The following is a 22,712-nucleotide window of genomic DNA, read 5'->3' on the forward strand; positions in this document are numbered from 1 at the left end:
ACAAGGCGAACCATTGCCTGTGAGTAAACTGAACTGTCCTCTTGTTTTCCTCAAAAAAGAAATTTAAAAAGAGTCACAGAGCAAGAGGGTAGGAGGGAGTAAAACCACACAACACTTTTGACCAGCACCCACAACAGTACAGAGTCCTGATCACCCTCCAGAAATTTCTACAGGAATAAAAATAACACTTTATCGGCCATTGTTTCTGCTGAGATGTTTTTGAGATGTCTGCTTCCGATGAACAGGTTTAGAGGTATGCAGGAGCACCAAATGCCTTCAGAGGAAAATGAGCTAGTCCCGTTCCCCTAATTTAGTGGTGTTTATTAGTTGTTTTTTTTTTATAGGTCTCTGTCCTTAGGAATGTTTAAAGAGCTCAAGTATGCAAAGGGATAGCAGGCTCAAGCCTAACCTGACACAGCTATTAATTCATCTCTGGATGAGCACAGCTTAGGTGCTATGAGCAGATGATGAATATGGTTTCTCCATCCATTTCTGAAGATATTTATTTAAGGTAAAAGCTTGCCCTGAGTGAGCAGGTAGGCTTTTATGTGAAGTAATCTCTCAGGAGATGATCTGTGTCACCTTAGTGATAGACAAGAGGAGGAACATTTGGTTAGAAGGAAAGAGAAGAGACACCACAATCATCCTTGGGTCCTACAGGATTCAAGTGTGGGACAAAAGCTAAAATACACAGTGTGTGAGAATGGATGAAGGCAGTGAAGACTGCAAGTCTGCTACTGCCTTCCTCCTTCATAAGAACCCTGGGTAGGAGCCCTCACATCTTTGTACCCAGGAAAAATGTGTTGATTTGAAAATATCTGTCTAGATGAGCAATAATCATCAAAATGTTACTGGAATTTTAGAAATGCAAATATTTGTTCTGAACTAGTATCACATAAACATGAGTTATAGGGCATATAAGTATTAGAACGTGTGCCTCTAGGTTAAAACATTGATAAAATAAAGAGAAGATGTTTAGAGAAATGGACAATGGAAAAAGCATGAAAAATTAGAAAGAGATAGCAGTATTGTTTAATCTGACATAGATTACAATGCTGTTAGTTTCAGCAAGATTGACCATATTCTGGGCCAAAAGACAAGCCTCAACAAATATAAAAGAATTGAAATCATACAAAGTATAGTTTCTACAACAGAATTAAACTAGGAATCATACGTAAATATCTCCGGAAAATCCCCAAATAATCCATGAGTGAAAGAGGAAGTCATAAAGGAAATTAGAAAATAGTTTGAATTGAATGAAAATGAAAACAATATATCAAAATTTGGGGTATGCAACTAAAGAAGTACTTAGAGGAAATTTTATAGCATTACATGTTTATATTAGAAAACAAAAGTTCTCAAATCTGTGAACTGAGCTTCCATCTTAAGAAACTAGGAAAATTAAAGCAAATTAAACCCAAAGCAAGCAGAAGGAAAGTAATAATAAAGATAAGAGCATAAATCAATGGAATTGAAAACAGAAAGACAATAGAGAAAATCAAATAAGTCATAAACTGGTTCTTTGAAAGGATCCAAAACTGACAAATCTCTAGGTACACTGGTGAAGAAAAAAACAAAAAAGAGGATACAATTTGATAATAGCAGGAATGAAAGAGGGGATATCACTACAGACCCTACAGACATTAAAATGATAGTAAGGGGATATTATAAACAACTTTATGCCCCTAAATGTGAAAACTCAGATAAAGACACAAACTATCAAAAATCACTGAAGAAGATAACCTGAATAGTCCTGTATCTACCAAAGAAATCGAATTCCTAGTTAAAAACATTCTGATAAAGAAAACTCCAGGCCAAGATGGTTTCACTGGTGAATTCTACCAAATATTTAAGGAAGAATTAATACCAATTCTACACCAACTCTTCTAGAAAAGGGATGAGGAGGAAACACTTCCCAACTCATTTCATGAAACCAACATAATCTTGATACCAGAAACAGGAAAAGGCATTGTAAGAAAAGAAAACTATGGTTTAATATCCTTCATAGATGTAAATGTAAAAATCCTCAAAAAATATTAGCAAACTGAATCTATGAATATACAAAAAAATGATATGTCATGACCAAGTGGAAAGACGGTTCAACATTAGAAAAACCAATTAACGTAATTCACCATATCAATATTTTTAGAAAAAGCATTTGACAATATTCAACATTCATTCATGATTAAAAAAACAAAAACAAAAACCTCTTAGCAAACTAAGAATAGAAGGAACTTTCTTAACTTGGTAAACAACATCTTCAAAAAACCAACAACGTGTATCATACTGACTGAGAACAGGTGAGGATATGTTCCTTCATCATTCCTATTCAGAATTGTACAGGAGGTCCTAGCCAGAGAAATAAGGCTATAAAAACTATACAAATTAGAAAGGAAGAAGTAAAACTACCTCTACTCACAGAAGAAATGATTGTCTTCAGAGAAAATCTGAAGGATCTACCAAAAAGCTATTAGAAGTAATGAGAGTTTTGAAAAGTCATAGGATTCAATATACCAAATCAATAGTATTTCTATACACTAGCAATAAACAATTGAAAACTGCAATTCAAAGAAAAACTTACCAAATATAATAGGATCAAAAAACATTAAATATTTAAGTATAAATCTAACCAAATATGTCTAAGATCTGACTCGAAAACTAGAAAATACTGATATTAAATGAGACCTGAGCAAATTGGCAGATGTACCCTGTTCATTGATTGGAAGACTAGTGTTAAGATGTCAATTTCTCCAAATTGATCTAAAGATTCAAAACAATCCCATTAAAAATTCTAACAGATTATTTTTTAGAGATCAATAACATGATTTTAAAATTTATATGGAAAGGCAAAGAACTAGAATAGCTAAAACAGTTATGAAAAAGAAGAACAAAGTTGAGGATGCATACTACCTGATTTCCAGACTTATTACACAGTGACAGTCATCAAAACAGTGTGGTATTAACAAAAGGAAAAGCACATAGATGAATGGAACTGGACAGTGTTCAGAATAGACCCATATAGAGTCACTTGATTTTCAATGAAAGATCAAAGGCAATTCAATGGAAAAAGATAGTCTTTTTATCAAACGATCCTGGAACAATCGAACATTCACATATTAAAAAAAGAAAAGAGGGGCTGACCCAGTGGCATAGGGGTTAAGTTCATGCACTCTGCTTCGGCGGCCCAGAGTTCACAGGTTTGGATCCTGGGCGTGGACATATGCACCACTTATCAAGCCATGCTGTGGTGACATCTCATATAAAGTAGAGGAAGATGGGCATGGATGTTAGCCCAGGGCCAATCTTCCATAGCAAAAAAAAGAGGAGGATTGACAACAGATGTTAGCTCAGGGCTAATCTTCCTCAAAAAAGAAAAGAAAAGAAAAGAAATCTTGACCCATACCTTATACTATATTAAAAAATTAACACAATACAGATCATAGACCTAAATTTAAACCTAAACTATGAAACTTCTCAAAGAAAATAGAGGAGAAAAATCTTTGTCACCTTGAATTAGGCAAAGATTGGTAAATTGGACTGTATAAAAATGTTTAAATTATGCTCTTTGAAAAAAAGCACTGTTACGAAAATGAAAAAACAACCCATTGACTGGAAATATATTCAAAACACATATCTAATAAAGGACTTGTAGCCAAAATATATACAGAACTCTCAAAACTCAATAATAAGGAAATAACCCAATTTTAAAAATAGGCAAACTATATGAACAACGAGTTCATCAAAGAAGCTATATGAATAGCAAATAAGCAAATGAAAGGATGCTCAACATCATTATTCATGAGGGAAATGCAAATTAAAACCTCAATGAGAAACTATCACCTATTTAAACGGGTAAAATAAAGAAAAACCGACAAAATAGCAAGTGCTGTTGAAAATGTGGAGCAACCAGGACTCTCACATACTGCTGGTAAGAATGCAAATTATTCATATTTTGAAAACAGTTTGGCAATCTCTCACATACACTCACCATACGACCTAGCAATCTTGCTCCTAGATATTTACTCAAGAGAAATAAAGACATAAGAACACACAACAAACTAATGTGAAAATTTATAGCAGCTTTATTGGTAATCGCCCCAAAAAGGAATCAAACCAAATATCCTTCCGCTGATGAACAGATTAAAAAACTGTGGTATATCCATAATAAAATCCTACTTGACAATAAGAAGAAATAAACCACTGGTACACACAACGATATGGACGAATCTCGAATTACGCTAAGATTTACAGATTTACTAAGGTCACATGGTACATAGTTACATTATATGATATTCTAGAAAGAGCAAAAGTCTAGGGACAGAAAATATACCCGTGATTGCCAGGACCTGGGAGTTGGGGGAAAGATTGACCATGAAGTGACACGAGGGCATGTTTTGTGCTGAGGAACTGTTCTATATCTTGATTGTGGTGATTTACATGACCGTATGCAATTGTCAAAACTCACAGAACTGTAAACTAAAAGGAGTGAATTCCACTGCATGTAAACTACACCTCAATAAACCTGACTTTAATTTTAAAAAGATTTTTAAAGAGCCGTTTGCTGGGGTAAAATACGGTAAAGATCAGACCCAAGCAAACGAGAAAAAAATCTCATAAGAAGGAAGCACAGCTGCTTAATCCAGGGTAAAAGGAACCTAGAGAGAGAAAAGGTTGTCAAGAGAAGATGAAACCAATAAATTAGGGTTAAGATGTCTGCAAAAAACAGCTTCAACCTGGCCTGAGAGTCATCAGGAATATACAGAGTGTCTTAAGAAATGAGCAATAACTTGCCAGCTGCTCTCGAGTTGAGGCAACCGAATCACAGAAAGAGAGTGGTAGGCAGAATTCTAAGATGCCCTGCTCACTCGTGTCCCCTGGTGTACGCACCCTGTATAATCTCCTCCACTTGAGGGTAGGCGAGACTTGTAAATATCATGGGAATTCATTCCCATGATTAGGTGACTAGTCAATTGACTTTGAGTTCATCAAAAGGGAGCTTATCCTTGCTGAACCTGACCTAATCAGGTGAGCCCTTAAAAGAGGGACTGGGCCCTCACTGAATGGAGAGGTTCTCCTGCCCTGCTGGGAACTGCCTGTGGAGGAGACCCTGAGGCAAAGACCTGAGGGCAGCCTCCAGGAGTTGAGAGCATTTCTAGCCTAGAGACACAGGGAAATGGGACTGAATTCTGCCAACAACCAGTCTTCTTGGAAAAGGTCACTTATCTGCAAACCTCAGATGAGATCAAAGCCCCAGCCAACACCTTGATTTCAGCCTGGGAAGACTCTGAGCAGAGAACGCATGCTCGGACTTCTGACCCAGAGAAACTGAAAGATGATAAATGTGTGTTGGTTTAAGCCACTAAGTTTGCGGTGACTTTGTCACACAGCAATAGAAAATGAATTCAAAGAGTGAATGCGTCAAGCAAGTTTAATCAATGAGAATACTTTCACGACATTGACTCTAACAGTTCCTCACTCAATAGTAAGCTAGTTTTTTTTTTTATTTTGGTAAGGAAGATTAGCCCTGAGCTAACATCTGTTGCCAATCCTCCTGTTTTTGCTGAGGGAGATTAGCTCTGGGCTAACATCCTTGCCTGTCTTCCTCTACTTTATATGCGGGACACCTGCCACATGGCTTGATAAGCAATGCGTAGGTCGGCGCCCGGGATTCGAACCTGTCACATCAACAAAACAAGGAATAAAAACCACATGATCATCTCAATAGATGCAGAGAAGGCATCTGACAAGATACAACATCCATTTATGATAAAAACTCCCAATAAAATGGGAATAGAAGGAAAATACCTCAACATAATAAAGGCCATATATGACAAACCCACAGCCAACATCATACTCAACGGGGAAAGACTGAAAGCCATTCCTCTGAAAACAGGAACGAGGCAGGGCTGCCCACTCTCACCACTCCTGTTCAACATAGTACTGGAGGTTTTGGCCAGAGCAATTAGGCAAGAAAAAGGAATAAAAGGAATACAAATAGGTAACGAAGAAGTGAAACTCTCACTATTTGCAGATGACATGATTGTATATATAGAAAACCCTAAAGAATCTGTTGGAAAACTATTAGAAACAATCAACAACTACAGCAAAGTTGCAGGGTACAAAATCAATCTACAAAAATCAGTTGCATTTCTGTATGCTAATAATGAACTAACAGAAAGAGAGCTCAAAAAGATAACACCATTTACAATTGCATCAAAAAGAATAAAATACCTAGGAATAAATCTTACCAAGGAGGTGAAGGACCTATACAATGAGAACTACAAGACATTATTGAAAGAAATCCATGATGACATAAAGAAATGGAAAGATATCCCATGCATGTGGATTGGAAGAATAAACATAGTTAAAATGTCTATATTAACTAAAGCAATCTACAGATTCAATGCAATCCCAATCAGAATCCCAATGACATTCTTCACAGAAATAGAAAAAAGAATACTAAAATTCACATGGGGCAACAAAAGACCCCGAATAGCTACAGCAATCCTAAGAAAAAAGAACAAAGCAGGAGGCATCACAATCCCTGACTTCAAAACATACTACAAAGCAATAGTAATCAAAACAGCATGGTACTGGTACAAAAACAGACACACAGATCAATGGAACAGAATTGAAAGCCCAGAAATAAAACCACACATATACGGACAGCTAATTTTCGACAAAGGTGCTAAGAACATGCAATGGAGAAAGGAAAGTCTCTTCAATAAATGGTGTTGGGAAAACTGGACAGCCACATGCAAAAGAATGAAAGTGGACCATGTGCTATCGCCATTCACAAAAATTAACTCAAAATGGATCAAAGACCTGAAGGTGAGACCTGAAACTATAAAACTCATAGAAGAAAATATAGGCAACACACTATTTGACATTGGTTTTAAAGGAATCTTTTCAGATGACATGCCTACCCAGACTAGGGAAACTAAAGAAAAAATGAACAAGTGGGACTTTATCAGATTAAAGAGCTTTTATAAGACTAATGAAACCAGAATCAAGATGAACAGACAACCAACCAGCTGGGAGAGAATATTTGCAAAACATACATCTGACAAGGGGTTGATCTCCATAATATATAAAGAACTCACACAATTGAACAACAAAAAAACAAACAACCCGATCAAAAAATGGGCAGAGGAAATGAAGAGACACTTCTCCAAGGAAGATATATAGATGGCCAATAGGCACATGAAAAGATGCTCAACGTCACTAATCATCAGGGAAATGCAAATCAAAACAACACTAAGATACCACCTCACGCCCTTTAGAATGGCTATAATCACCAAGACAAAAAACAACAAATGTTGGAGAGGATGTGGAGAAACAGGAACCCTCATACACAGCTGGTGGGAATGCAAATTGGTGCAGCCTCTATGGAAAACGGTATGGAGATTCCTCAAAGAATTAAAAATAGAGATGCCCTATGATCCAGCCATCCCACTACTGGGAATCTATCCAACGAACCTGAAATCAACAATCCAAAGAGGCTTATGCACCCCTATGTTCATTGCAGCATTATTCACCATAGCCAAGAAGTGGAAGCAACCTAAGTGTCCCTCGACTGACGACTGGATTAGGAAAATGTGGTATATATATACAATGGAATACTACTCAGCCATAAAAAAAGACAAAATCGTCCCATTTGCAACAACATGGATGGGCCTGGAGCGTATTATGTTAAGTGAAATAAGCCAGAAAGAGAAAGACAAACACTGTATGATCTCACTCATATGTGGAATATAAACCAACACATGGACAGAGAAAACTGGACTGTGGTTACCAGGGGCAGTGGGGGGTGGGCACAAGGGGTGAAGGGAGTCATATATATGGTGATGGACAAACAAAAATGTACAACCCAAAAATTTCACAATGTTAGAAACCATTAAAACATCAATAAAAAAAAAATTACATTCTTCATTTTCATAACCTATTAGTTCTTTTATTCTTTAACATTGTTCATTCTAAACATCACATAATGAAAATGGAATAAATAATAACTTACCCTGGAACTTTTTAGCCTGATGAAATCAACCTTCACAGAGACAAATCTATCTGAATTTCGACTGATGTTCTTCAGGTGTTCTACAAGATCCACACAGAACTTGAAACCGCCTTTAAGCACACACAGGATCATAATGTCACAGTATCCTATGTCTTTCATAATATCCTTAGCCAGCCGCTCAATTCTGAAAGAAGGGATTAAAAGATGTATTAAAGCATAACTACTTCTGAATATTTTTGTTCCTTTCAAAAAAATGCATGGTGACGGGGCTGGCCCACTGGCGCAAGCAGTTAAGTGCACGTGCTCCACTGCGGCGGCCCAGGGTTCGCCAGTTTGGATCCCGGGAGTGCACCAGACACACTGCTCGTCGAGCCATGCTGTGGTGGTGTCCCATATAAAGTAGAGGAAGATGGGCACGGATGTCAGCTCACGGCCAATCTTCCTCAGAAAAAAGGGGAGGATTGGCATCAGATGTTAGCTCAGGGCTGATCTTCCTCACAAAAAAAAAAAAAGCATGATGTATTACACATCTTGAGGAATGATGTGTAACATTTTATGTGTATTGTATGTGTAATACACATCATTGTGTATTACACATAACAGAGGAATGTGGAGAAGAGCTTGGGAGACAGAAGCCTATGGATAAAGAAGCTTTGTTACAGTTGGACAAAGAGAGAGTGTTCAAAACATGTTTCTGATAACCATGTCATCAACAGTACATTTTTGCTCCTCTGTGTCACAAAAATCATTAAGGTGTAAAATATAATGTCAAAGATCATGAATGCTATTATTTTATCACTACGGGGCCTGGTTGTTAACCTTAACAATGCTATGATGGTATCTGGTGATATTATGCTCATTTTATAGCAGAGAAAAAGGAAATGGAGAATGATTCACCCACCATACAACATTATAGGAGACTGGAGGAAAAGTCAAGCCCATAGTAAATATTAAAAGAATAACATTTGTCTTATATTTGACAAAGATAGCACATTACCTTTGTGAAAGGTGCCCAAGAGTACAATTCCAGTAGGCACCATTTCCATGGAACACAATGTGAATGATGCCTCCTGGAATTATGCAGTGATGCAGACTTGGGCTGGCACCCAATGCCTAATATAGAACTGTCATTGTATTTTTTCTAATTGTCTCATAAGTCCATTGCCCATATACCCATACAACATTAAAACCTTGAATAGAGGCAGGATCTAAGGAGCATACTTTTTTTTAAAATTCCACTGATACCTCAAATAGAATTAGATTTAAAATAGATGAACAATGATCTGAATATATATATACATATATTATGTATGTTCTACATATGTAATATATTTTATATATGTTTTTATATGTGTGTATATATATGCATACACACATATACATCTAAAATGGCAGCCATGGTTTTGGACAATGTTTCTCAAAATATGATCATCAAAAAATGTACATCAACATGCCAGATATTCTATAAAAGGGACATTTATTTCCAGTATGATGGAGTGAGGAAGTTAACACATCCTCTCAACAATCAGCAACTATAAAGTTGGACAAAACTGTCAAAAACAACCATTTCAGGACTCCAGAAATCAACCAAAGGCATACAAGAAACTGAGAATCATTTATTCATGAAAACACTGAACACTGGGTAGAAACAGTAAAAGTCTATGGCATTCTTGCCCAAGAATGCTCCCAACCAGCCCCCCACTTTCAGCCCTGTTGTTCAACCACATAGTTCAACCATGGTGGGGCACGGCCAGAAAGAGCTCATCTGACTGGGAGCATTGTCAGCTAAAATGGCCTTCTTGGTAGCATGTGAACAGGGTGGGCCAGTGGCTCCATTATCCTGAAGTTGCAGTCCTGTTTGAGTAACTAACTGGCAAACTAGTCAGAGATTTGACAGGGAGTTCCAGGAGTCATGGGAAAGGGGTACACAATAACCTCTTCACATATCCCAAATTGACAAGAAGTATGCGTATGCACGACAGAGACTAGCGTGGGCCCAAGCCACCCACACATCCCTGGATAATGAAGCCTGTAAGCATGTGCAGAGGAGACACAGGAAAGCCCAAGACGACTTGAAAAAGGCTGGAAATCTGAATGTGCTTGCCAGCTCCCCCACACACATTCATCAGCAGAGAGTGGAAGCCTTACTGGCTCCAAGTGTTTGAGTACAATCTCCAGCCAATCTTAGGCTGAAGACTATTCAGACAGAGGGGTGAACCCTAATAAACGAAGCTTAAAAAATTAAACAAGAAAAATAATCTGCATGTCATCAGAGGCCTCATATTGTGGGGGAGACATTTCACAAAGTAGAAGACAAAAAAAGAAACAAAGAACAAGAGTAATGAATAGGAAATAGTTACAAATATGGTAGATATTAAACCAACCATACCAATAATCACTTTACATGTGAATGGTCTAAATACACCAATTAACAGGCAGAGACTGTCAGAGTGGATAAAAAAACAAGACCTAACCATACATTGTCTACAAGAAACCTACTTTAAATATAAGGACACATACAGATTAAAAGTAAAGGGATGGAGAAAGACATACCATGCTAACACTAATCAAAAGAAAGCTGGGGTAGCCATATTGATTTCCAACAAAGCAGACTTCAGAGCAAAGAAATTATCAGGAATAAAGAGGGGCATTATGTAATAATAAAGAGGTCAATTCTCCAAGAAGACATAACAATCCTTAATGTATATGCACCTAAAAACAGAGTGTCAAAAAACTGATAGAACTGTAAGGAGAAATAGATGAATCCACTATTGTAGTTGGAAACTTCAATACCCTTTTCAGTAACTGACAGATCCAGGTGGCAGAAAACCAGTACAGATATCATTGAACCGAACAGCACCATAAACCAACTGGACCTAATTGACATTTATAGAATATGTCATCCAACATTCTTCTCAAAAGATATAAGAAAATGAAAAGACAAGCCACAGACTGGGGGGAAATATTTGCAAAACATTTATATAATAAAGGACTTGCATCCAGAATATATAAAGAACTCTTACAACTCAATAAGAAGACAAAGAACCCAATTTAAAAATTGACAAAAGACTGGAATAGACATCTCTCCAAAGAAGACATACAAATAGCTAACAAGCACACTAATCATTAAGAAAATGCAAATTCAAACCACAATGAGATACCTTTATATACCCACTAGAATGGCATTCCACAAAAGGACAGACAATACTAAATGTTGGCAAGTATGTGGAGAAACTGAATCCCTAATCCACTGCTGGTGGAAATGTAAAATGGGACAGCCACTTTGGAAAATAACTGGCAATTTCTTAAGCTTACCATAAAACCCAGAATTCTACTCCAAGGAATCCAACCAAGAGAAAGTAAAAGATATGCCCACACAAGACTTACACATGAACATTCATTGAAGCATTATTCATAATAGCCAAAAACTAGAAATCCAAATGTCCAGCAATTGGTGAATCAATAATTAAATACTGTCTGATTTAATTTATATAAAATGTTCAGAAAAGACAAATTTATAAAGAAAGAAATCAGATTAATGATTGCCTGATGCTGGGGGTAGAAGCAGGGGTTGACAGCAAACAAATTTTGAGAGATGATAGAAATATTGTAAAACAATGATGATGATCATTGCCCAACCATAAAAATTTACTAAAAATCATTGAATCATTTACCTACAATGGGTGAATTTTGTAGTATGCAAATTATATCTTAATAAATTCATTTTAAAGGTGGGTGTGGGCCTTCCTGGGCTCCAACCCAGACCATTGAATCAGAATTTCTGGACATAAAGCTTAAGAATACTCATTTTAACAAGTTCAGTAGGTGAGTCTTCTGTACAGGGAACTGGCTTCGGGTAACCTTACCAGGACTCAATCATGTACTAAATCAGGATGCAATTAAGTCATAAAACTCAGGTGAGAAAATCAGGAATTTGTTTAAACCAGGAGGTCCCCAAACCAGTATTAAGGGAAAAATCTGAGAGTTATTAAGAGGTGAACTAAGTACAAAGACAAAAGTTGGTTTAATTGTTAAAGTCAAGCACGTTTCTTTCCTTTTTTTCTTTTGCAGGAATTTCCATATCTTTAATATGAATTATCAACAGGAAGATTTAGCAATTTGGGAGATGCAAAATTTCCCAAGCTTATTTGATCACAGAACCCTTTTTTTTTTTCCTCTGAGGATCAGAACTTGTATTCCATGGAAAGCCATGTTAGGCCATGAGAAATCCAAAACTAGACGTTATTTTAGTAATATAGTTTGAGAGAATGCACAATATGCTAGTATTATCCAATGGAAAATCTTAGAATTTGAGCGAAAGCATGACATTTCCTTTTGCTTACAGACAGGAATTGATGGAAAGTAATATCCTGGGAAGAGTGACCATCTAGAGTTTTTAAAACTTTCCTTTGGCTGAGGACCTATTTCATAAAGTTAAATTTTAACTCAGAAGAATACAACAGATTTAAAAAGATAGAGGCAAAAGTCTAAGGTTTAAGGAAAAGGGTTGGGCGGGGAGCCCAAAGTCTCAATTTGCTCCTGCTCTTCAGTGCCTCCCCTACTCCGATTCCGGGTCTCTGAAGAATCTCTATGATTCCTGGGAGTGCACTATGAAATCCGTGAAGCTTGCTTTCCATATAAATATGAAGGCTTAAGTATTTGACCTTTGTACAAGAAATTAGAGGTACATGGAAAGGTAATAGTCTGGACATGAAGGCAGTTTTGTTGAAGGGGTATGACCTATACATCTGGATGCTTATGGAGGGCTGAACTGGAAGAGGCTCTCTGAAAACCAAGAACAAATGGGGGTGACTTAGGGGCTTAGAACAGGAGAGAAACGTTGGCCATCAGAAAGCCAATCGGCTACGAAGGAGCCAGAGGATATCTATGTGGATGGGTCAGAAAGAACTAGAAATAGTATTCTAGAAATAGTTCTGTGCAGATATTTTTAAGCTGCAAATATTCCTATTCCCAAAACATTACCACTGGCTGGAACACTTAATTGTGCACAGACTGGCTGACCTGTGATCCATGAGTTGATCCGAGATAAACGCAAGTTGCAGGAAAAGCAACTGAAGGCAAAAGTCACCTCTTAACTCTCCCTCGTTAACTCAAGAGTCTGTGAAAAATGTGAGACAAAGGTCCTGGGGTGAGGAGCAATGCTTTTCCAACCCCCATCTTCATCAATTTGTACAGGACTTTGTTATTTTGAGGCTGTTACTTATAATGTAATACCTTACATATGTATATCCTTCTTACCATTTTCCCTGAACAAATGTCCAGGTAAACAGTTCAGTTAAAGGACAGACTCATTTTATTCCAAATTCTCTGTCCTATAAAAGTTCTGTCTTCCACGGTATAAAAGAGACTCAGAGGGCCAGCCCCACGGCCTAGTGATTAAGTTTGGTGCGCTCCACTTCAGCGGGCCAAGATCGGTTCCCGGGCGTGGACCTACACCATTTGTCAGCCATGCTGTGGCGGTGACCCACATACAAAGCAGAGAAAGATTGGCACAGATGTTAGCTCAGGGTGAATCTTCCTCAAAGAAAAAAAGAGAGACTCAGGAATAGGGTCCTAAAGTGTATCGTATGATTCCCACAAGAGAGGGCCAACCGGCACAGGCCCAAGACTGACACAGAAAATGATACTCACCTGTCCACAATGATGCCATGGGGTATGAGGACATACTCTAAATCTCCATTATAGTGCTGTGGGTATGTGAATAAATTCAAGTCATATCCTGGCCAATCGTCCATAATCTGTAAATCAAATTATTTTGGTTACCATATTTTTCATTGGAAATTTATTTTAAAAACATAAATAAACCCAAAAAAAGAATATCACTGGAAAAAAAAGAATAATATTGAAAATAGAGAATAGGTCTGACGATCAATATGGCATTAAATTATATTCTGTCAATCTACGAAAAGCTCAATGGGGATAAGGTAATTTGTTTCACGCAACCTGATAAAGGATCTTGTCCTGAAGGGAATGGAGAACTCTATTCCTAACTTTTGGCATCATACAATAAATTATAAACTTAATGTATTATAGCAAACCTGACAGTATTGTTTGTGAGTGTATATATGTAAATACATAATTTATATTTAAATTATGAATAGTATCATGGATATAAGTAAAATTATGTTTGTAACTGTATTAATATAGACAGTATCATAATCCATTATTATTATTATATATACTATTACTTTCTATGCATTGTAAATGCCTCATCTGCCTGGGAAATATTACCTACTAAAAATATGTCTCCAGGGATTAGTGTAGACCCAAACTTCTGAGTGGTCTAGTCATTACAGTAAAGACTTCAAAAGGATGTACTACGGTGGAAACTTAAGCCAGTCCTATTGGGAAACTGTTGCTCCAGAAAATTGGCCTATTCAGGTAGTGGATAGACTGCTAGCAAGTCTTCCTCTGGCTTAGGACTGGTTGTGCAAGTTTTATGGTTAGAATACTAAAGAGGTAGGAGAGAAAATGAAGGCAAAGACCGAGTTACTTTTACTTTCAGATCATCAAGAAAGGATGCAAAGAGAGAACGTCACGCACTCAAATTATACCACAGCTGTATCGCAGATTCCCACTCTTGGGTTACTCCTGCACACTTCCATCAGACTCCTCTATTCAGCCTTAAGCTTTCAAGGTCTTTCATAATGCAGAGCTATCCTAATTTTCCAGCCCAGTTCCTCAGCCTAGCCCTTCCCATCCTCAGACTGGTCTTCAGTCAAGTTGTGATCCTTCCCAGCACTGTGTTCTGTTTGTCTGTCTTGCACCTACACGCTCTCCCTCTCTTTCCCCCTCTCCCTCTGTATCCCAAGCTCAGCTCCCTCCGCAGAAGCTCAGGTGAGGCCCCACTTCTTTCCGGATGCCTTGCTGACTGCTCCCGCTCTCCGATCTTCTCACCCAAACTCCTGGTGCCCCTCGCAGCTCTCTGTCTTCCCAAAGGCTCCCAATCAGGCTCCTTGAGAAGACTCCTGTTCCTTCCAGTCTCTGGCTCACTCAGTCTTATCTGTTTTCTGTTGTTTTAGAATCCATTTGTACTTCATTTAATGCTGGGATATCCCCCTGCTTTCCACCCTTCTCCTCACCCAGGACTCAAAATCAGCTCTCTTTTGCTCAGGTCTGAGAAGGGCAACTTACGGTCCAGCCCCGATCCACTCCCACCCTAGTTCTGGGTTCTGGAATGCCAGCCAAGCCAAACTCATGGTATATCCCCCCAAATGCATCCCTTCCCTATCTCAGTAAAGGACAACTCATTTTTCCAGTTGCTCAGATCAAAACCTCGGAGTTGTCGTTGACTCCTTTCATTCCCTCACACAACCCATTAGCAAATCCTATCATCAGTTCCTTCAGAAATTTAACCAGGACCACCTCTCAGCATCTCCATTGCCTCCCCCCCGGTCCATGCCACCAGCATTTCTCCCGGGACTATGCCATAGCTGCCAAACTCGCCTCCCTGCTTCCACCTTGGCACCAGCCCCCCACATGGCAGCTGGAGTGCTCCTTTAAAAATGTACATCATATCCCGGAAGTCTTCTGCTCATATTTTTTCAAGGGCTTCCCACTTCACTCTGAGGACAATCCAGAGTCCTCACCATGGCCCACAGGGTCTACCTCTCGGACTCGTCCCAGGCCCTCTCTTCCTCCTTCACTCTGCTTCAGCCACTGTTATCCTTGCTGATCCTTGAATGTGCCAAGCACACTGCTGCCTCAAGAGCTTTGCATCTATTTCTTTTGCCTACAGTCCTCTTCCCTCAGATATCCACGTGGCTTACCCTTCACTTTCTTCAAGTCTCCATTCAAATGTCACCTCCACAGATAGGCCTTCCCTGACCACCTATATAAAATAGTACCCCCTTCCTTCCCACTCATCTCTGATTCCCTCTTACCCAGCTTTACTTTCCTTCATAGCATTAGTCCCACTGAATGTGACATATGTATGTCTGCGTGTGTGTTGTGTCTTGTCTCCTCCCACCAGAATGTTAGCTCCTTCTGGTAGAGACTTTGTCTTATTCATTGTCGAAACCCCAGTGCTCACAACACTGATCTGGAATGTGGTAAGCACTCAAAAATGTTAAATGAGTGAATGAATGACACACTCTCCAGCCACTAACTACCCGATACTCCCTGAACTCCAGCCTCAACTCTCGGTTTGTCTCCTCGTGAAAAAGAGCACCACTGTTCAAGGCTCTGGAAATTCATATCTATCACGGGCAGACTGATAGCCAAATGGTGTATGTCATCGGCATATTTGAAGAGTATCACATTTGCTCTGCCTCTACCAGCAAATTGGCTGGATGCAACTGTTGAATTTGCACAGAGCAATTCTGGCTTCCACCCTTGAGAACTCCTTGGGCCTGCTGTAACCATCCATACCACATTGGCTGGTCAGAGCCTGAACCACCAGCCATACATGAGGAGCCTCCAGAAGACTCTCTGGCAGGCCACCTAAAGACCAGACAAGAACCCTGACCAGCACCAGGCCCCGGAGATCATCCAAGTGCACAGCACATTCTGGCTCCCCTTCCAGAGTCCTTCCAGGTGGTGGCATCATTAACTAGTGGTCTTCTGAGCCTATTCCTCCCACCATGCAAATCCTTTGCTGCCCTCTGCTCGGGCTGAATCTCAGAGACTATTTCCCACTCCATGTTCTAGAGCTTAGCTCTGACACTTAACTGTGATGGCAGAGAAATTACTTATCCTCTCTGAGACTTAATATCCCCCTCCTTTAAATAAGACACAACACAACCTATGGACAGAGTTGTTGTGAGGATGCAGAGACAGAACAGATAATGTACTCAGAGTTCCTAGTATATTTCCTGGTGTATAATAAGTGCCTAATAAATGATGCCAAAGAAAAAATGATAGGAAAATGACAAACAAAACAAACCATAGCTCAGAGGCAGCAAGGAGTCCTGGTTAAGAGCACACACTTATGGGGCTGGCCTGGTGGTGCAAGCGGTTAAGAGCGCGCGCTCCGCTGCGGCGGCCCGGGGTTCGCCGGTCCAGATCCCAGGCGGGCACCGACACACCGCTTGTCAGGCCATGCTGTGGCGGTGTCCCATATAAAGTGGAGGAAGATGGGCATGGATGTTAGCCCAGGGCCAGTCTTCCTCAGCAAAAAAGAGGAGGATTGGCAGGTGTTAGCTCAGGGCTGATCTTCCTCACAAGAAAAAACAAAATAAAAAAATAAAAAAAAAAGAACATGGACTTAGAAGTCGAACACACCTGGGGGAGAGTTTACTAGCCATGGGAACTTGGGCATTTTAACTTCTCTAAGTCTCAGTGTATTCAGCTGTAAAACGGAGCCAATGCCAGCCTCACGTGGCTATTATGAGGATTAAACAAAATAGATAATGGTTATAAAACTCTTATACCAGTATCTGGTCTACAGTACTTACACAATAAATATGAACCGTTTAGATGTACTGAAACATCACTAGTTTACTTGCAAATTATATGTTTTAATTAACTCAAAGAAATGCCTCAAACCTATTTGCCAAAATCTTATCACTCTAGTCAAAGTTAGAAACTTTAAAGTAGGAGAAATGTAGTTCTCTAAAACTCTTCTATAATCCAAACTGGCCTTATTTCCAATGAGTCTGAAATAGTGAGTCTTCCTTGCTGAGATAAAAGACAATTAGAGATAAAGGAACTACTTGGTTTGCCCTTTGTAATCCTCAGTGATGCACGTAAATTGCATTGTAAATAAGTTCTAAACCTGAAGGAATGGAGGCTGTTATGAACTGTAGATAATTATGTTATTCATCTACTTTTTAAAAATCAAAACAAGAAGTCTTTAAATAGTTTCAGTATCACAGATAATATGCTCTAAGTGTATTCAGAACAGTGCTTTCTCTGTTCAAAGACTCAAAACACGGCCAAGCTGAGGAAGTGACAAACACATTAACCGAGCCATTTTATACAACATCCAAATCCCAGTGCTCCTTTGAGTTCTCTTTTTTCTCATTTGAAGATATATTCAAAACCTTCTTTCTGAGTCATTAAAAATAATTTTTTGCTTAGAATATTTCTTACATTATTTTTCACATTTTTTCCCCCAGAGAGAAAAATAATTTGGAAACACTTATAAAAAGTGAATCTCTGCTCCTCTCTGCCACTCACCCCCCAATTCTGGGCCCCACTCTCTCCTTCAGGCAGTGACCATGGCTGCTGCCAATTTGCAGGCTCACATCCACCCCTCATCCCTCAGCTCTGCTTCCAAGAATCCCACATGCTGACGTCTACTGGCCCAGGGAAGGAGATGCACTGTGATGGGCACCTCAGACAGAGAAAATGGGGAGAAGCGGTTCCCTAAAAGAAAGGACCCAGGTTCTGCTACCAGAGGAATGAACGGGGACACCCGACACCAACTAACACTTTGTATCACACATGCTTTCCTCTTTGTGGTGGGTTTGGCACCCAGAAAGTGAAACTCACTACAACCTAGTAAAATTGTGTTTTAGACGGATTATCTGATTACTTATCTCCAATACTGAAGCCATCTCCTTGAGGGGGGAGGGGAGAGCCTCCCACAACAGAGACACAGCAATCATTTTAGATTTTTCTCTCCTCTTTATCCCTACCAAACTCACAGTGTAGGTACTAACTATGGTTCTTTTGATAATGGCTTGGTAAAAACAAAACATATCTAAGAACCTGATCCAAAAAGGACAGACGGGTAGAAGAGATCTTCATTTCTCCCTGAGAAGGAACAAAGATGCACCAAGCGGGGGCTGGAGACCTTACTAGCATCAGATCAAGTGACCAGTCAACCCCGAGCAAAGCTTCTGAACTCAGGATCTACTTCTCTTATTTGGCAATTAGCATTTGCTACCATTTATTGTTAATAATCTACTATGTCTTATCTCCTCAATACAACTGAAAGCCGTCTGCAGACAAGAGCCATCTTAAAACTCTTAACATTCCCTTCTCTTGCAGAAAATATACTTCTCGTTTTAAGCATATGACTTAAGCATAGTCATCTGGCTCAATGCCCCTTGCCATCTTCATCACCAAGTTTCTACCAACTCAGAAGTTTCTTCTCCAATTGGACAACTCCAATACCTACCTTGATGATCCTGTTACTCTATCCTGTAGCTCCTTCACCTGCCTTAACCCAAACCACTTCGTCTTTATTCTGTATTAGCCACATCCAATCCTGCAGAGCGGCCCCACCTCTGAAATCCTTCCCTGCAATCACAGCTTCCTACGTAGCACAGTGATTAAAAGCTGGCTTCAAATCCTGCTTCTGCCATTTGCCAGTTATGTGAGCTTCGTGATTTACCTAATCTCTCAGGGCCTCAGCTTCTTGCTCTGTAAAACAGGAATATAATATACCTACCTCAAAGACTTGTGAGGATTAACGGAATAATACAGGAAAACCACATAGTAAGTACTCAATAAATGCTCACTATTATAACCTGCCCCCTTTTTTATCGGTACTAAAATTTCCCTTAGATTTTTTGCAACCCATCCTTGAGGGCTCTCTATTTTCCCAGTATACATATTCTCTAGAGCTTTCCTTTTCCTCTCTACCGTAGATGCCAGGGGCTTCCACCAGCACCTTGAATTCACTCTGAATTTGCCCCCCCTGCCTATATCCAACTTGAGGTTAATCTAATTATCCCAAGTTCTACTGGAGAAAATAACATAAATGCAGTGACTATCTCCATTTTACATTGATTATTTCCAACCTTGGCGGCCCTCTCACTACGTCCCTCCATCTTTCACAAAATTACCTTTCTTTCAAGAGGGCTTCTTGTGACACCATTAGATTGGGCTATTTACACTGTTCCATCATTTGCTCTTTAGACTAAGAATCTATCTACCTTATTAGTCATATAGATTTACCTCATTCTTTTTTAAGAGTATCTATTATTAAGTAGTAGTACTATATTTCAACCATTCTACTGATGAGATGGTTGTTTAAAAGATTCTCCTACTAATGGCTTTGTAATTGTTGAATACAATGGCTTCTTTTCCATCTTTATCCTACTTGCCCTCTCTGCAGCATCCGACACTCTTGATGACCTCTTAGCCCCCTCACCCCTCTCCACAAAGCTCTGCTCCCTACGTGCCTACCCCTCTGCCTGCTCTCTCCTACTTTGTGACTCATTCTTGGTTTCTCTATCAGGCTTCTCCCGGACACTTTGCCTCTCACATTTGAGGCTTTCCAGGTTTCTAACCCTTAGCAGTAGTTTTAAATTTTTTTCCATTTTCACTGGGCATCCCTATCCACTCCCAAGCATCAGATAGTTTTCTATTTGCTGATGATTTCCAGATCTATCCAATCACTCCCCCGAATTCCAAATATGAATTTCAAATTGCCTACGGTGCATCCCGACCTCAAGGCCCTACAGGCCCTACAGGCTCAATTTGTCCAGAATTGAACTTATTTCCCTTTTTACACTTTCATCTTCCTCCCACTCACCCCACCCTGACCATCCTTTCCTTGGCAACTGGAGTGATTTTTTTCAAAGCACAAATTGCATGTAATGATCGCTTCTCAGGATATAATGATTTCTTTGCACTCTGCATGCGCTGTCTCGCAGTTCTCTTCTTCCGAGTCGTCCCATGGCTACCTCCTGCTTATCCTTCAGATTGTGGCTCCAGCATCACTACAAAGAGGCCATCCTGACCATTTGAGCAAAAGCAGTGCTCCTCAGCCCTCCTCCAATCACTATCTCATGACCCTCTTTTCTTTGCACATATCACTATCTGAAATTATCTTCTTTGTTTATTTGCTGTGACACTGCTTGCCTACGTTCCTTCTCTAGAATGTAAGCTCCACGAAGACAGGGCTGTGTCTTGTTCCCTGCTGTGTCCCAGGGCCTAGAACACCGCCTGGAACCCAGCAGGACAATCATTGTGTGTGGAATGAATAACTAAACGAACTCCTTATGCTTTAAGAGGGAAAGGTCCTGCTGTGAAATTAAGGACTGAGCAACACATTTAAATCTGAACAGTTCTGTTTGAGTGTGAGGTGTTTCCTTCCCAACTCCCTTACTCCTGCAGTTCATTCATAATCACAGACAGATCATCTGTGAATTACAGGCTGTCTGAACAAAGAATCTCAGGGTGGCAAGTTGACCCCACCCACCACTCTCACCACTAGTTTCCACTAAACCTGACACTGCAATAACCACCACCTTCTATAGAAACCATTCTTGAAGGGAGCCAGGAGTGGAAGCTGGCGGCCACAGGTCAAGACTAGATTTGATTCCAGAACACTGAGAGATGGGTACCCTCTGGTTGGCTCCTCAAGGGATTCGCAGGGATAAAGCGGCTCTGATCTGGGAACCCATCATCCCACATCCTCCCATCTGCATACACTACTAGATATTTTATACACATCCTCTGCAATTCGCTCAACAGGCCCAGCGTGCTGCGTCGCCTTTTTGCAGAAGAGGAAACTGAGCTCAGAGGCACTAGCAAAGGCCCCAAAGACGAGGTCCTAGCACAGGTTTCAAAGCTCAAACTCTATCCACTTGAGCTACTTTATTTCCTAGCTGCCCTCGAGTATCCTCAGTATCCTTCTGGAAAACAAAACTCGAAGCCCGCGCTGGAGGAGTCGGGAGGAAGCACAGAAGGAAAGAGGCCCACAAGAGTAGCACGCGGGGGTCTTCCCAGACCCTCCCCGCTCCCAGAGGTGACTCCTGGTGGCTAGCAGGAGTGGGGACCCGGCACCACACTGGCCTAAGGCTGGAGTAGCGGATACCCGGGCGCGGGGGATGCGGAAGGGGGACACTGGGAAACCGGGTGAAGGGATGTTAAGCGTTGGGTCAGACTGGACGCAGGGAGGGCGGAGCGGGGAGGGGAGGACGGAAGCGATGCTCGCTGGGAGGGAAGACAGAGCAGCGGCCCGCTCTGTCACCCGAATGCATTTCAGGCATTTAATCTAGGAGGGTGCCAAGAAGGGAGGGGAGGGGAGAGCGGGGAGCGCACGGCTCAGGCCCGAAATCCAGAGTTTGCATTTACCACCACGCCTCGCCCGGAGTCTGGCGCCTCCTCGCTGCTCCCGGCCATGTTTCTCCCAGCGAAAGCGGGAAGGACAGAAGGGCGCGGGACGGACCTGGGAGAGGGCTGGGGCTGGGGCTGGGGCTGGGGCCGCCCCGCCCCGGGCCGGCCGGCGGTTAGGAAGCGGCGCGGACCCGGTGCCTGGCGCGGCTCCAGCGCCTGGGCCGCGGCGCCCCCTCCCCCGGCCGGTGCTCGGGGCGCGGGGCGGGGACGCGGGGGCGCGGGGCGCGGGCGGGGCGCGGGCGGGGCGCGGGGAGCAGCTGCGGAGCGGCGCCCGCTCCACCTGAGCGCGGGCCCGGGGCGCGTCCCTCGCGGCCGCCGCCCGCCGCGTGCCCGTCTGCGAGCCCGGGAGCCCCGCCGCCTGCGCCGCGCCCCGCGGGGACCCGGGAGCAGCAGGCTGCCCGCCGCTCGATCTTTCCGGGAGGAGAAAGTGTGCCCCCGTCCCCTGCCTCCCTACGGCTGTCGTCCCAGCTTTCAGGCTAACAATGTCTTGAATCCTTCCTGCTAATTTTTATGCACTTTTTATCCCAAGTAAATCCGTGAACGAGCCTGCGATATAGAAAGTACGGCTGTGGACGAAACCATCCCGGATGTGTTTTTTAAAATCCTTGAACCGCCAGCTAGGAGTTTCAAAGAACATGCGATTGCTTTTACCTTGGAC

At 41.1% G+C, this 22,712-nt stretch overlaps 1 protein-coding gene across 1 annotated transcript in view; it reads right to left on the reverse strand.

Moving 5' to 3' along the window:
• PRTFDC1 (phosphoribosyl transferase domain containing 1) overlaps nt 1-22,096 on the reverse strand; it is a 91,650-nt gene extending 69,554 nt beyond the window's left edge. The window contains exons 1-3 of the mRNA XM_058532583.1: nt 22,013-22,096; nt 13,670-13,776; nt 8,018-8,201 (exon numbers count right to left, since the gene is read on the reverse strand). Of these exons, the coding sequence (XP_058388566.1) occupies nt 8,018-8,201; nt 13,670-13,776; nt 22,013-22,060 (339 nt within the window). The 5' untranslated portion in view covers nt 22,061-22,096. The remainder of the gene's footprint in view (nt 1-8,017; nt 8,202-13,669; nt 13,777-22,012) is intronic.
• Nucleotides 22,097-22,712: the final 616 nt, after the last annotated feature.

Source organism: Diceros bicornis, chromosome 36 (genome assembly GCF_020826845.1).
Source record: "Diceros bicornis minor isolate mBicDic1 chromosome 36, mDicBic1.mat.cur, whole genome shotgun sequence".
Classification (NCBI taxonomy): Eukaryota; Metazoa; Chordata; class Mammalia; order Perissodactyla; family Rhinocerotidae; genus Diceros; species Diceros bicornis.